Raw genomic sequence first — 16,377 nt, forward strand, 5'->3', positions numbered from 1 at the left:
TAATAATAGGAGTAATAACACTTTTCAAATATTGAGTTTGCCAAGTGCTAGGCATGCAATTAAGTGCTTTCTGCACATTACCTCATGCTTCACAACAGCCCCACGTGGCAGACATTATATTTACTTTCAAGGAAGCTGAGGACCTGAGACATTTAAGCCAATTGCTAGAGAGGTAGTGAAATTTCAAAGAGATCAGTGTGACCCTTAAATACTAAACCATGATGTTTTCTGCAGCTAAGGTCACATCTAGAAGTAAAAAGTCTTTCAGCTACAGAGGGGGCTCCTGAAATGCCCCTCCAGGCAGGTCCTTCACATGACACCATGCCTTCCTTGGATATGGTTCTCAATGGCTTCAATGGGGGCTGATGATTTCCAGTTCTCAACCCTGTTCTCAATTTTGGCACTGATGGCTTATGAAGCTGGACAATTCTTTGCTCAGAGGGAAGGTGCTGTCCTGTGTATTGTAGGATGTTTAGCAGCACCCCTGACCTCTACCCACCAGAAGTCAGTAGCACCCTGCACCCCAAGTCGTAACAACCAAAAATGTCTTTAAACATTGCCAAGTGTCCCCTCAGTGGCTAAATCACCACCCCTCCTACTCTACCCTGCTCTGCCCCTGCTGAGAAAAACTGATCCAGACCACCCCACTTACACTGGGTAGTGTTTGCAAATGAGTGTGCATCTTAGGTAAAGGGAAGTGCACAGTGATCTTTTTACCTAAGACCCAGTATCCAATTATAAAGAAAGAAATAAAAAGGATGAGTCATTCTAGGCTGCTCTCCTCTCCTCTCCCCTCCAGATCTGAGCTCAATCTGCTCCCAAAGAAAAGACACAAGTAAACAGTGAAATGGACTTCTTTGCCTTTTAAAACCAGCACTTGTGATTTGAAAGACAGCCATCAGGAAGTCTACTCCTGGTGGGATGAGAAACCCTGGCAAGATCCAGACCACTTGCTGCTAGATATTATAGAATCATTGCCAGGGACACTGCAAAAACACAGTCAGAATCGGAAGTCCCTGCAGGTGTCCTTGGATTGATAACACCCTCAGAAAGGCAGATCTGACTGGGCAGGACAACTGACTCCAAGAAGCAAGAATCCCTTACACTGCCCACAGCTGAATCAAGGATTTGCTCCAAGAAAAGACCCAGAGAACAGAAACGTACAGGAGTTTCTATTCCTTTGTGTAAGGAGCAAAATGAACTCATTTTTGCCCCCATCCCTTGTACATGAGAAAAATAAGAGAAAAAAAGAAGACAGGAGCTGGATAACTTGCAAACTGGAACACCAAGCCCTTGGGTAGCTGAGATTTTAGAAAGGCTATTTTCTGGAACAGAGAAAAAGAGTGGGGGAGGTATGCCCACTAAAGTAGGCACTAAAGCTAAAGCTAAGTGGATGGGGAATTCAGCATGACATTTTTAAGCTGTTAAAGTTTTTATAGCAAAGAAAACAGTAGGCTTTTTCTTAATAATTTTGTGTTATAAAATAAAGACTATCTTCTAAATGGTTCCCTGCCTATTTGTTCAGCCTGATTTGTGACAGCTTCCTCCCAGAAACATGTTAGGGTCTGTTTTTGACTTGGGAAGGCCAGGCTGCAGAAGATACCCGGCAGAACAGGGCTAGGAAAACACACATGCATGCACACACACAGCCAGCTCCCTGCATGCTCAAGGCGATGGTGATAAAAAAAATTTGAGGAAGGCTGGTGAAAATTATTCTAGATTAACAAACAACACACCAACAAACTTCAAATTTTTGTGAAACTTTGGTTTTATGCCTTTAGATTTTCACATTGATCCAGAACTGAAACATGTCCTACTTAAAGATTAAAGTGTTCTGCTATCCACTTTTTCTAATGCAGTCAGTGACAATACCAAAACCACTTGACAAGAATTACCCTTTTTCATATTTAATCCATAGTATGTAATTAAGGAATACACCAACTACACATTTCAGATAATATGCTCTTAACTCAATAAGATGCTATTTACTACACCAAGAGCCATTTGATGTCAGAGACGCCTTTGGAGCTTTTCAGAACAAGCATCATCTAATTTTTCTTTTGTCTAAACAAGAGTCTGCACTCAGAGCAAGGAGAGATGAAAGTTCTAACTATAGATGAGATGACCAGTATGGTTGATCACTCAGGTAATGAGGTGAGGAGCCTAGCTTTCTCTAGTTCAGTGGTCCTTAGATTTAGTAGGCCTAAGAGATCTCTGGGGCAGTTGTTAGAAATGTTAATTCCCAGGTCTGAGACCTGAGAGATTCTGTTTGTTAATCTGGGATGGGGCCCAAGAATCTGCATTGTTGACAAGCATCCCAGATGACTCCAATGTAGGTGGTCCTTGGATTATTCTAAATAATGGAGTGGAGGGGTGACTGTTTACATGGAGAAATACACTCCAAAAGCTGGTTCTAGGTGGCTAGTACTAGAAAGTGTGGTTTTAATCACAAATTTTCCAGTGCTCTGGGAGACATTTCATGTGTGGATTGAAGATGGGCAGTTAAGACAGGAGATGGTTTGCACAGAACCACTGATAGAGCTCACACACCACCAGAACACTTTGTGGAGGAGACGCCCAAGTTGCTCTTCCAAGTGGTGAAGTTGAGGTAGTCAAGGACCTGATAGCCACTGAGCCAAAATATTTAGAAGGTTTAATTATGTTTATAAGGAAAGGGAGAGTAAAAAATGACATTTTGTTGAATTCAAAGGAAGTCAAGATTTAAACACAAATCAATTTGGAAATTGGCTTAATGTCCAAAAGCTGTGGTGACATCCATTCAACTTAACATTATTTCAGTCATTCAAATGATGGTTACAAAAGCTATGAAAATAAGCTGATGATAGAATATAAATGAAGAAATTCAGGAGGGAAAATATTCAGTATGTTCACAACTCAGAAAAAAAAAACACCTCACCCAGATATAGAGAACAAAACTTGAAAATACACCAAAATGTTAACACCAGTCAAGTGGTGAGAGTTTGGATATGTTTTCCCTGTCTCTATCTTTTCTCTCAATTTTTCTCTTCTACATTTTTCCAACTGCCAATATTAAAAAAAAATCAAGTGGTCAAGAGTGCTCTCATTTCCTTTTGTGACATCTCCAAATTCAAAGGTTCTAGGAGTACTTTACATGCATTCTTTTGAAATCTACTCTATATAATCTTTACCAGTCTAAAGAGGTCATGACCCACCAGCCTCCACCTTGGACCCATTTTTCCAGTGTTGCTTTTTCAGTAATAGAATAAATAATATCAGCAATCTTTTCTCTCCTGTCAGCAACCGTGGTTACTTCCTCTGGGCACAGGTGACTGTTTATGCCCAAGGAGGTTATAAATATGCCTCCTGAATGATTATTGGAAACCAGGACAATGGAAAATTTTCTCTGGACCCAAAAAATGTCAGTGAGACCATAACAAGTGGCAGGAGTGCACAGCCACCTGGGCTGGACCCTCTCTTGTCTGTCTATTGTGTTCTGCCTCTCCCACCTGGTTCTGAGAAAGTCTTCTGCTTCCCCACACAACAGGAAATGAACCCAGGAAGAGAAATGAGGGACAACTAGCTTCTCCCATGATTTGCACTCTGCTGGTTTCATCTGACCCCCTGTGAGCCTGGTTCAGAGCCATGAAATACCTATGAGAAGGCACGGCTTCCTTGAGGAGCACAGAGGAAGTTATCCTGTGGGACCAGTCTGAAGGTATTCCTGATTCACATCCTCAACACTGACTGGAGACAGTTGGGATCTATCCAATCTGACCCTCTAAAACACCTCCTTGTGGTCTGAAATACTCCCATTAAAGTCACCACAGGAACATGCCCCAAAGACCAGGACTTTGACTCCAGAAAACCATGGCTACTGTACATAGTGCATGTTTGATGTCAAGTTCAAATGGTGAGGTTTCTGGAGGAAGGAACCAGATCAGGGGAGTCAGCCACAGATGGGTGGGATACCCACAGTTCAGTAGTAGACATGTGTGGTTTTTACCTCTTCGCAGCAAAATCCCTCTTCCTTTGAAGATACTGCCTCAGTTTCCCTTTCAGAAGTAACCCCCATCTCCATTCTCAATCCCTGCAATAATTTTTTTGGCCTTGAACTACTGCCTGGTTCCCAGGATGGGCATGTGACTCAGGCCTGGCCAATAAGAGCAATCATCCCCCCTGGCCACAAGAATAAGTTTAACAATTGTTAGGTGACCCAAGTCAGGCAACTGTAACTTCATTTTGAGACTTTTGGAGACACTACTAAGAAAGAGCAGTTCCCATTCACCCCCATAATAAGGAATGTTAGCCAGGAACTGCTGAGAGACACTGCTGAGGCCCCTGGGAAGAGCCTGCCTGAGAAGGAAGCTAGTGTGGAGGAAGCAGGAAGCTGAGTCCTGAAGACATCAGTCCTGATGACACCTGCACTCAGCCAGGCCTGGAACCAAAAACCTGTGGATGTCTGGTACTTGATTTAAAAAATAATGCATTTGTTTACACAAGTTGGAGTTGAGATGCTGACACTTGCAAATAAAAGTGCTGTAATTTCTGTGAACAAAACCAATCCTTATGCATTTGCAAAGTAGTTCCCAAGCTGGCCCTTGGGCCAAGTGACAGGACTCAAGGTGAGTGGGAGGTTCTCAAAACTGTAAAACCAGAATGGGCCACATACCTTCCCCAGGGGCAGGAGTGAACAAGAAGGTCTGAGGTGTGGCCACTCAACCAACAGTTTAAGTAAAGAAATTGGGTTAGAGGATGGATATCCAAGTTATGCAAAACAGGAGAAATATTCTTGCCCCCAATTAAATATAGAAATATTTTGCATTCCAAGGATTAAAAGCCATTTCAGACATTCTTGGTGAAGTGAGCTGGTCCAGATCCCTACACTGCTGTTTTCTCATTCTTTCCCACTTTGCCAGCAATGCTGAAAACTCCCCCACCCCCCAGCAATCAGTGCATCTCAGTGTTGCACAACTAAGTTTCCCTTGTCAAGGTATGCAAGTGATGTGTGTTAAAGGTGTGGACATGCTGCAGCAATGAAAAACAGTTTCAAGTCTGCATCATGCCCTTCCAGACTTCTGTTCCTGCTGTGTCTGTGCATATCCAGGTCAACGACATATGTACTTTCAGCGGATGCTGACCTGGGTCAAAAGTCACAGAGTGGGCAAACTTTTATCCATTTTTATGTTTTTAAATTCATCTCCTTTCTCCCAGAACCCTGCCCCCAGGGGCACTAGGAATCTCTGTGAATTTTCTCTCCTAAGTCACCATCATCCTCTTATTTCAGTCTTCCCTCTTTTATCCCCTTGGGCACTGCCATCTTCACCTTTTCCCTGGGCTGCCTCCTAATGGGTCTCCCTGTATCAGCACTTGCCCTCTTCCAATGAATTCCTCACACATCAGACAAAACCATCTTTTAAAAAAGCAAATCTGATCGTGTTACTTCCCCTCCCTGTTTGGCTTGAAACTTCAAGGGCTTTCCATTGTCTTTAGTGAAAAGACACAAACACTTATCCTGAATGCTTCTCCACCATCTAACCCCTCCTGTTCCTCCCAGCTTAGTGTTCTCTGTGCTCCACCCAGCAATGGGGCCTCCTTTCAGTTTTTTATTCTTGCTATACCACAGGACCTTTGCAGATGCTGCTCTTGATGCCTGGAATACTCCTTCCCTTATCCCTTAAGCATCACTTTTTCAGGATGCCACATCTGACCTCCCTGACTTGGCCATATCTCTCTTTGTATACCCTCCTACCATACATTTATCACAGATGCAATTTTATATTATACAATTAGTATAACAATACAATACTATTAACCTCTACTAGACTGTGAGGTATAGGAAGAAAGGCCGATGTCTACTTTGGCTCAGCACTGTACCCACAGTACTTTGTAAAGGCCATGGCACCAACTAATAGTAATAACAGCTAGTATTCATTGAACACTTAAGAGGGTATTGGGCACCATCTGAAATTCTTTATATGGGTTAACTCATTTGATTCCCACAACAAACCTACAAGCCACTGTTGTCATTCCATTTCAAAGAGGAGGACACTGAGTCATAGAATAGATAAGCTAGCTGACCAAGGTCAGTTAGGACCGGAAAGTCTAATTTCCAACTCATTCATTCTGTTGTTACTCACAAGGGTAGGCAGTCAAGTCACATTTGCTGGCCAGCTGAATGAATGAATGAATGAAGAGAAACCACCTTTCTCTTTCCCTCATGCCTACCCATACCTGCATTCCCTTCTTATAGGTGCCAGCACTCCCTGATGCAACCACTCCTTATAGAATCTGCCTGACCCTCAAGGAATAGCCACATTCCCAGCCTCATCACTCCACACCAGGGCCCTTCTCCAGGGATCCGCTGACAGTTTCCAGCTGTCCTGTGAGGTGGCCTCTGCCTGCAGCAATTGGTCCCAATTTCAAGTCCCCAGTTTGTGACTTGAACCCTGACCCTAACATATACTATAGCCTTAGTCTCCTCCCCACTGGTGCCCTCTGCTTGAGGCCAACCCCTGGATTGGCACTGTCTCCTTTGTCTTTCCTGCCTCTGACCTGGGCACATCCTCTGGGACTGCCAGCTCTGCTTCCTGCTGTTCAGCTCTCACTTGACACTTGTGCTCTCAAGTTTTCCACTAGCCTTGCCAGAGCCACATAGACACATGAACAAACTAGCTGCCACAGGAAAAGGAGTCTTTGTCCCTTCAGATTGAGTCATGGTGCAAATCTCCTGATTGTGATCATGACCCTTCCTATGAGGATATATACCAGAGTGGTGAGCGTGGGGCTGGGGGGTGACAACTTCTTTGAACTTTAGTGTACTCATCTGTAAAATGGACATAATAAATCAAACTTATCTCACAGGGTTGTTGGGAGGGTTTCAAGCCATGTTATACATGAAATTATTAGCACATCAGGTCACAGTCAGTGGTCTACGATGATTACCATCAGTTATTGTCATCATCATTATCTACCTCTGCTATGGTATCATGGCTAAAGGCACAGGGTCTGGAGCTAGAATACCGATGTGTGAATCCTTCTCCTCCACTTCCAACCTGTGTGGCCTGTGTCTTACTTATGTCACCTGTAAAATGGAGCTAACAGCTCTATCTACCTCATAGGGATGCTGTGAATTAGTTCACATAAGGTACTCAGAACTATACCTAGTACACTATAAAAACCTAATCAGGGACTTCTGGCAAGATGGAGGCATAGGTGGATGCACTGCACCTCCACACACAACCAAGATTGTAACAGCAACAATTTAGAGGCAGAATAACACCCAGAACTGGCAGAAAATTTATCTGAATGGAAGTCAGACAAGAAGTTGAAATAGACCCATTTATCCAGATTGGTAGGAGGGGCGGAGACAAGCAGTAGGGTGCCAGTCGCGGTGCGGAGAACATGGAGAATTGGGCACATAAGGCAACTGGGAGCGTGTAAGGCATCTGGGGCACGCAAGTGCAGTGGGTGGACCCTGAGTATGCAAGGGGCAGCGGGCAGACCCAGTGAGGCGGCGATTGTGGAGCAGGGCAGAGCGCGCAGCCCAGGATCCCAGGGAAGGGACTGAGGTCCCACAGAGAATGGAGCTACTGCCATGGTTCCCTCTCGACCCCACCCTCACATACAATGTCACAATCTAGCGACTGGGGTGCCCAGCCCTGGTGAACACCTAAGGCTCCGTCCCTCACTGTAACAGGAGCGACCAAACCAAAAGAGAGAGAGAGAGAGAGAGAGAGAGAGAGAGAGAGAGAGAGAGAGAGAGAGAGAGATGCAGGTTACCATAAAAGAAATGAAGGAAAATGCACAGGGAACCAATAGTGATGGGAAGGAAACTGGGACTCAAATCAATAGAGTGGACCAGAAGGAAGAAAGAAACAACTAAACAGGAAAGAATGGAGAAATAAGAATTTTAAAAAATGAGGAGAAGCTTAGGAACCTGTAGGACATCTTTAAATGTTCCAACATCCGCATTATAGGGGTACCAGAAGGGGAAGAAGTAGAGCAACAGATTGAAAACGTATTTGAACAAATAATAAAGGAGTACTTCCCCATTCTGGCAAAGGAAATAGGCTTCCAGGAAGTCCAGGAAGCTCGGAGAGTCCCAAAGAAGTTGGACCCAAGAAGAAACACACCAAGGCACATCATAATTACATTAGCCAAGGTAAAAATGAAGGAGAGAATCCTAGAAGGAGCAAGAGATAAGGGGACAGTCACCTACAAAGGAGTTCCCATCAGACTATCAGCTGATTTCTCACAAGAGACCTTACAGGCAAGAAGGGGCTGGAAAGAAGTACTCCAAGTCATGAAAGACAAGGATCTATATCTCAGACTACTCTGTCCAGCAAAGCTTTCATTTAGAATGGAAGGGCAGATAAAGTGCTTCCCAGATAAGGTCAAGTTAAAGGAGTTCATCATCACCAAGCCCTTATTTTATGAAATGTTAAAGGGACTTATCTAAGAAAAGAAGATTAAAACAAAAAACATGTATAGTAAAATGACAGCAAACTCACAATTATTAACAACCACAACTAAAGCAAAACCAAAAGAAACTAAGCAAATAACTAGAACAGGAACAGAACCACAGAAATGGACATCACATGGAGGGTTAGCAACAGGGGAGTGGGAGGAGGAGAGAGGGGGAAAAGGTACAGAGAATAAGTAGCATAGATTGTAAGTAGGAAATAGACAGGGGAGGGTAAGAATAGTATGAGAAATGTAGAAGCTGAAGAACTTATAAGTATGACACATGGGCATAAACTAAAGGGGGGGGAAGGGGGAGAGGGTGTACAGGGTGGAGGGGAGTGAAGGGGGGAAATGGGACAACTGTAATAGCATAATCAATAAAATATATTTAAAAAAACCCTAATCATATTAGTTGCTGTTGATGCTGTTGTTATTACTATTTTGAATAGTGTGATCATCTAAGCTGCCAGCTGTTTTAGAGTTGCATTTAGGGAATGGCACGGTAAAGAACTTCTGCAAAGGCTCTGTATGGTCCTGGTATACATGGTGACTGTGCCTGGCTGACTCACTCCCCATGAGCATAAGGGACAGACTGTGTTTTCCGAAAAGGGACGGTACACTCCCAATTCTAACCAGATTAGGAGGTGCTGCAGCCCACATCTGAAGCTGGCAAGCCACTGGGGTGATCTGTTTTTCCGGATCTGTTTTAAGAAAAAAATGGTGCCCACAAAAAATTCATGCTTCATGCCAAATTAAACACTACAGACTTATTCAATAACACAAGTTGCTGACCATGGGGGAAAAATCCATTATCCTGAAATCTAGCTTTCACCAAAGGATCAAGGTGTTTTGGCTAAGCCTTTTGCAACACGTATCTGTTACTCATAGACTGAAATTCTAGGATTTAAAGATACACAGTTCAGAACACTACCTTCTCAACAGACCACTGAGTTTTTCAGCAAAATTTAAGTGCAACAGTAAGGATTTGAAGCAAAAAGACTGACTTCCCTAGTTTAGTCAACACCGTATCCTTGGTATACACTCTGTGTGGTGTTGGATGTGAAAGGCTCTTTAGGGTCTGTTCCAGTGACAAAAGGCAAAACAGTGTTTTGAATATTAGCTACAATCTTTCTTCTGTGCTACTGTGTTTTCTGTGAGATTGTGTCAAATAGGTCTGTGGAAACAGAAGAACACAAAATGGGTTTCTTCACTTCCCTGTTTCTCATGTTCTTCTCAGGTTAGGAAGAAGATAGCCCACTGGAGCATTTGCAAACCTGAAAATAAATGCAAGCCTGTGAAGCTGGTGGATGCCAGGAGACGTCAGTAGTTAAAACTTCCCGGAGGCCAGAATTATGCCCCAGTATCTTCAAGGTGAGAGAGAAATAGTAACAATAAAAAGCATCAGGTAACTATTTAGAGGATCATATGTGTCAAGAACTATATTAACAAGTTTTAATGCATTCTCATTTAGTTTTCACAAAAACCCTACGAAATTTCATGGATGAGGAAATGGGACCTAACAGAATTTAAGTGATTTATTCAAGGTCATATAACTCTTACATGATGAAGGCTGACTTTCCAGTGAGGGAGTGGCTCCATAACTCCAAACCATTAATTAATTGAGAATCTGAAAACCAGAGCTCCTGTTAGAATGTCCAAAGAGACTATTGATGGTATTAAAATCATGCGCATCCTAGCTGCTCACTTCCCTCATCTGTGCTGTCCAACAGGGTTGCTGCTGGCCCCATGTGGCTATTGAAATTTAAATTGATTAAAACAAGTGAAATTTGAAACTTAGTTCATTGCTGTTGAACATTTAAAATGTGGCAAGTGCAACACATGGCCTGAAATTTTAATTTCTTTTAATTTTCATGAATTCAAATTTCAGTAGTCACATTTGGCTAGTGGCTACCACATTGGACAGTGCTACTCTGAGGAATTTTTCTCAGCTGTCTCATATGTGGTTCACACTGCTTTCCAAAAATCTCAGAGGCAGAGGGGCATTAGTTGCTTGGCCCAAGGAGCCATAGAAAATCATGAGGATAAAGTCCCTGCCTCTTTCTCAAGATCAGAGACTATATGTCTTTCAAATGTACCCACATGGTCTTTCCAATATTCCCCAACCCCCAGATGTCCTGATTTCCTCAAGTCATAGTGTGAGAACAATACAAAACAAACAAACAAACAAACAAACAAACAAACAAAAAACAGACCAAACCAAGTAACAACAGTTCTCAGACAGTGCTTGCATCAGCATCAGCAGGGAGGTGTCTGAAATGCAGGCTCCCAGGCCCTGCCTATAGGGCTTGAGGCAGCAGAACTTGCAGGAGGCCTTGAAGCCTGTGTTTGAATCAAGCAGCCAGTCATCCTAATACAGGTAGTTTAGCTTTGAGGAACTGTTTCTAAGGATGAATTACTTATTTATCTCCTGGCCTCTTAAATAATTATAGCACATATGGTAAACCTTTTGAGAATAGTGCAAACTGGGCTGGAAGCCAGACAGTCATCACTCTCCACTAATTGCTAGGCAAGGTGCTTAGTCACCAAGGCCTCATTTTTTTCATCTGAAACATGGAGGTAAAGGATATCTGCGCTCTGTCCTCTAGGACAGGTGAGAACACATGTGAAAGCATCTGAGGGGGATGCCAGTTAAAAACACACTGTACAGACAGACATCCTGCAACTCAGAGACATGTTCTGCTTGTTAGAGAGTTTACAGAGATTTCACATTTTTAAAAACACTCATTTTTAACTTGTCTGAGAGACAAGTTAACAACTGGGAGATCTGACAGCATGGACTCATATTAGGGTGCAGCCTGGAGTGATTAAGAGAATTGCTCTGGGGTCATATGCACATGATCAAATCTTTTCTCTACCTTTTAAAAGCTGGGTCATGTTTTTCAGCCTCTTTGTGCTTCAGTTTCTTCAACTACGAAATGAGAATTTAATAGTCATCTTCTTTCATAGGGTTGTGATGATTTAACTGAATTAACATTTACAAACTGCTTAGAGCAACGTTCGGCACATGGTTAAAGCTGTATCACTGTTAGTTAATAAATAAATAACCCTGTAAGTGGCAACAAGCAGCTGGAGCTGAGAATAGCTGTCCCCTTCAGATGAGGCTGACACATGTTACTTTATCACAATCTGCACCCAGACACGCTTGACTATGGGACCTCTGTGGTACGGGGTAGAGGTGGTCTCCCATGGGCTGGGAGGTCCAGCCCATGAGAGGCAGGTACACTTAGTGCATATTAGAGCAGTACTTCTGAAGTTATCCTCAGTGAAGGGCCAGTTTATTTTTAATCCACTGTGGACTGATATGTGCCTTCCTGAACATGACTGATACACAGCAATATCACATACAACTCACCCTTGGGTTCTATAACACCCTCACTGGTCTGTATCTGAACCAACAAACATGCGCTTGGCTGTTGTCAAATTGCTCTCAGAGTCCCTAAACATTGTCCTTTCAATACCCATCTCACTGTGGACTGCAGCCAGCCCTGACCCTCAGACGACTCTTTGGGTAGTGCCATCCCAGAGAACATCTACATGTCTTCACGTGCACATACAAAACAGCTAGACAATTTCCCTGGAGACGGTGAGTATCAGACTCTCTTTCTCTCTCTCTCGTCTTTATTTTCACATTAAGACCAGCTCCCTAATGAGATACTGGGGTTTGGAAGCTGTTGCAGATGCATTGGTGCCCCAGGCAGCACCTGGTTTTGTGAGCACCGCCTCCCACTCACAGGGGCCCCTTCTCCTGAATGTTGCCTTTGGCTGACAGGAGCTGCCTTGCTGCATCCCCATATCCACAACCTCATCTCCCAGTTGCTCACCAGCAGCCCAAAGCCAATGACTGACTGACATGATGGTGCCAAATGCCAGCACATTTGTCATAAGAGGGAACTAACTGTGTGGGGTAACATCCTTCACAGCCCCTTGTGGGGTTAGGCTGAAGCTGCACTTCTGTCTAGACAGCATCCTTCACTTGGATCCTCCCCCTACCCTGCCCTGGAAGCATCCCCTCAACACTTCACAGGCATCTAAATGAGTGCCTCAGGCTCTGCATATAGGGGATCCAATTAAAGAAGCCATCTGATGCTTGGGTGCACCCTCCCCAGTGAACTGCTGGAGAGCATGTGGCAGGAAAAACTTGAAAACCCTGAGGCTCAGCATCAGGTCACCCAAGATCCCCTCATTCCGTCTGACTGCTGGATGGATGGACAGAACCTACCTGTTGCATTAGACAGGGCCAGCGATTCCATGGAGCCCCGAGGGGTCTGCTCTGTGGGTGTCATGTCCTCAGTGTATTTCAGGGAACTGAGTGGATGACGTGTCCGACACTGCTGAGTGGACATTCCCCCTTCCTCATCTTCCTCCTCCTCCTCATATTTGGGGACTTGGATGCTGCCTCGAGTCTCACTAAAGCTCTGACTAGACATATCGCTGTAGCTCTCCTGGGATCTCAGCCTGCCCGGGTAGTAGTCTTCTCGGCATTCCTTGATGAAGCTGCCACTGTGCCCCTTCAGGGCCAGGGATGAGCTCCTTTTGGGATTGCTGAAGTGCTTGGCCCACATGTCTGGCTGGGCCCCAGCCCCCTGCCCTCCTGGACTGTAGGAAGTTCTGATGTTGCACTGGCTGAGTAGCTGCAGGGGACTCTGGGGTTGGTTCTGCTCCATCTTGTTCCCGTAATGGTAGGGCTCATCCCGGCTCCTCCAGATGGAGTCCCGGTTGAGGCTGGGTGTCTGGCTGGCCAGGCTGAGCAGGTCCATCTGCAGTGACAGGGGGTCCACGTCGGCAGACAACCGGTTGGAACTCACTTGTAGCTGGCTGTGCTGGTTCAGCACTGGCTCCTCCGTCTTGCCCTTGTTCTTGCCAATTTTGGCACTGCGCCGAGATTCCTTGGCCCTGGCATTCTGGAAGGCGGAATCAGATGAGTCTGAGCCATTGGGGTCCTCCCCAGCACTGCAGGCCCGTGAGCAGAATATCTGTCCCTGTTTTGGGAGGAATGGCCGCCCAAGGAGGGATTTCTTGCAGTGAGCACAGCAGAAGCAGGTCTCAGTGGCATGCCAGTGCTGGCCATCATAGGTCATTTGGCCTTGGTCGATCCCTGAGGAAAGAAGTCACACAGAAGAGGCTGACGGGCTGCTTAGACTATTGCATTACATTGTGAAACATACAGCCTGCTGGGTTCTAGCCTCGGTTTCAGATGTAGCAGAATATAATGTCATTATGTCAGTGATCAAGCCCCCAAGGAAATGATATTGTGTCCTACTACTAGCACCTCCTTGCTGTACTGGTCAGCTCCTTCTTAACTCATTTGCTCTGAGTAGAGAAACCAGATCCAAATGGCCTGCCCATGAATCCTTCTGCCTGGGACACACTCCTCCAGACTAATAGCAATCATGATACTGATGTATCACAAATACTTTGCACATATGTAAACTCAGTTAACCCCTCCACTGTATGAGGGAGGTTCTTAATATTATTTCCATTTTTCAGATGAGAAAACAGAGGACCGCAGGTTAAATAACTTGCCTAATGTAAAACAGCTGAAAATCACAGATGAGCTCTGTGCTCAGGAAGTCTTGCTCCTCACCATGACATTGGCATTTCCTTCTTTGCTCTACTTAGGTGTTTGCTTAAAAGTCAGTTCCTTGGAGAAGTTGTCCTGTCCATCCTACTATCATGCTATCATTCTCCGCCCACACTTGCTACATTTTTCTTTATAGTATTAATACTACTTGACATTGGATTGTGATATGAGTATGTATATCCTGTTGATTAGTTCTTTCTCCCACTAAACGTGAAGCCTTATGAGGACAAGGTCATTGAGTTCTTTTGGTATCCCCAGGAACATGGCCTGGTGCATTGTAGGGGCTCTTCATATGTTGAATAGACAGATGAATTGAATCCCACCACCAGTGTATCCCATTCCAAAGGGTAATCACTGTAGAAGCTCAGTGGAAAAGAAAAACCATGGACTCTTGTTCTTGGTAAGGAAAAATCTGCTCTTGGTAAGGTCAAAGTTGGACACGGTTTGTCAAATAAATTGCCCCTCCATAAACATCCATACCCTTTGCTTAACTTCTTCAGGAAAGGGAGAACACATTTCATCCCATGCCAGGGCTGTACCTGGTTTACATAATCTTGTTACACCTGTAAGAGAACCTCCCACAGGCCCCACTGCACTTGCTTCTCAGGGTCCCTTCTGCCTTCTTCTGGTCATGGGACTTAATCTCCCTGAGGGGTATCATCTCCCTGATACTCTTGGGCCAGGAGCTTTGGATGGGGCTTAAGCTATATCTGGACCCAGCACTGCCAGTATAAACACATATCTCCCAGCCAAGTGACTAGCTTAGGAGTGAGCACATAACCTGCACCTGGCCAAGAAGAGTCACCTGGGACTGTTGCTAAGATAGTGATGCAGGGAGTCTCTCTTTTGATAGCAGTTTCTGAAGTGGCAAAACAAAAGCCAGATATTATTGGGGCCTCATCCTGTGGGGATGTTACAGGGTGCAGCCAAGAGGGGGGACCCCAAATGGGCATTTGAAATGGGGTCCAGAACTTAAGGTGTCCAGGAGATTCCCCCCCCCCCCTCACCCAGGGTGTGGGTTGGGAGAAGGAACAAATGGAGCAAGGCCATTGAGAGCTGTTTTGCATAGCAACAGCCTTGCAGCTACCCTCTGGCATGGTCATTTAACATATCTATAGCCTTTGGCTGGTCGCTTAGATATGTTAAATAGCTGTGATCATCTCTGGGGGGGGGGGGGATGGAAGTAACTTCCCCACCAACACGTGACTGGGGGCAGATCCCCCCCCAAGCTACAGCGCCTGCGTGGGAGCTCGGAGAGGATTGGCTCCAAGACATGGGGCCACACCTGCCCAGACTCATGATGGCAGCCCAGTAAAGCTGGAAGGATACGAGTTCTGGCATGTGAAGCTGAGTGTGGGAGGAGTCGGAAATGAGGCTGCAGAGGAAGACTGGCCGCAGGGATTTAAAACCCAGACTTGGCGGCCATTGGGGAGAGAACTATGCGCATCCCAGAGAGAGAGAACCATGCGCAGCCCTGAGGAGGAGAACTATGCGCATCCCAGAGAGAGAGAGAACCATGCGCAGCCCTGAGAAGGAGAGAACTATGCGCATCCCAGAGAGAGAGAACCACGCGGCTTTGGCAGAGTGAGGACTCTCCCTTCCCGCAGCCATAGGAGAGAGAACCACGCGGCTTTGACGGAGTGGAGACTCCTGCATCCCAGAGAGAACCGTGCTGCTTTACGAGAGAGAACCACGCGGCTTTGGCAGAGTGGAGACTCCCGCATCCCTGAGAGGGAGAACCACGAGGCCTGGACGGAGTGGGGACCCCCGCAGCTTCAGGAGGGGAACCACCACCTGGTTTTAGCAAAGATCCTGGCGACTCAGCCGAGGGTGCCGGGAACCCAGGGAGGTCTCCCAGTCGAGAAGGAGGACTAACTAAGAACCAGAGGGCTGTCTGAGCCATGGACTTCATTTTCCTTCCCTGAGATACGGTACTCTGGACTGGGCAAAGGGGGGAAGGAAGGAAGGACTGTGTCTGTTTGTGGGTGTTTTGGGGGGACTTTGGGGTTTTTGATAAAGACATTAGGTCACTACTTGAAGTTTGTATAGCATTAAATAAACATTTCCTTTCCTTTTTCACGAATCTCTGGCATTGAGAGATGTCTTTCCTCGGGCGGCGGACATGACGGACCTGGGGGGCCTTTAAATAATAGTATATCGTCCCCAGGCCCCCCCCCCGCCCTTGTTCTGTTCTGTAACAGGGACAGCCCACTGAGAGTGCTGTCCCACAATTACTGTGGGAGGGAAGGGGACCTGTGCAGGACTTCTGGTGTCCGCCGATGAAAATCTTTCCAGAAAGGCAGTACGAACAGGATCTTTTGCCTTTGGTG

General features: G+C 45.4%; 1 protein-coding gene across 3 annotated transcripts in view; it reads right to left on the reverse strand.

The window, feature by feature from the left end:
* Positions 1-16,377, reverse strand: part of PRICKLE2 (prickle planar cell polarity protein 2) — a 347,805-nt gene that overhangs the window by 30,803 nt on the left and 300,625 nt on the right. For all 3 annotated transcript variants that reach the window (XM_045832341.1, XM_045832343.1, XM_045832342.1), the window contains one exon: positions 12,686-13,561. In XM_045832341.1, the coding sequence (XP_045688297.1) occupies positions 12,686-13,561 (876 nt within the window). The remainder of the gene's footprint in view (positions 1-12,685; positions 13,562-16,377) is intronic.

The sequence above is a fragment of the Phyllostomus hastatus genome, unplaced genomic scaffold (genome assembly GCF_019186645.2).
Source record: "Phyllostomus hastatus isolate PE091 unplaced genomic scaffold, TTU_PhHast_1.1 phas_contig_16, whole genome shotgun sequence".
In the NCBI taxonomy this organism is placed as follows: domain Eukaryota; kingdom Metazoa; phylum Chordata; class Mammalia; order Chiroptera; family Phyllostomidae; genus Phyllostomus; species Phyllostomus hastatus.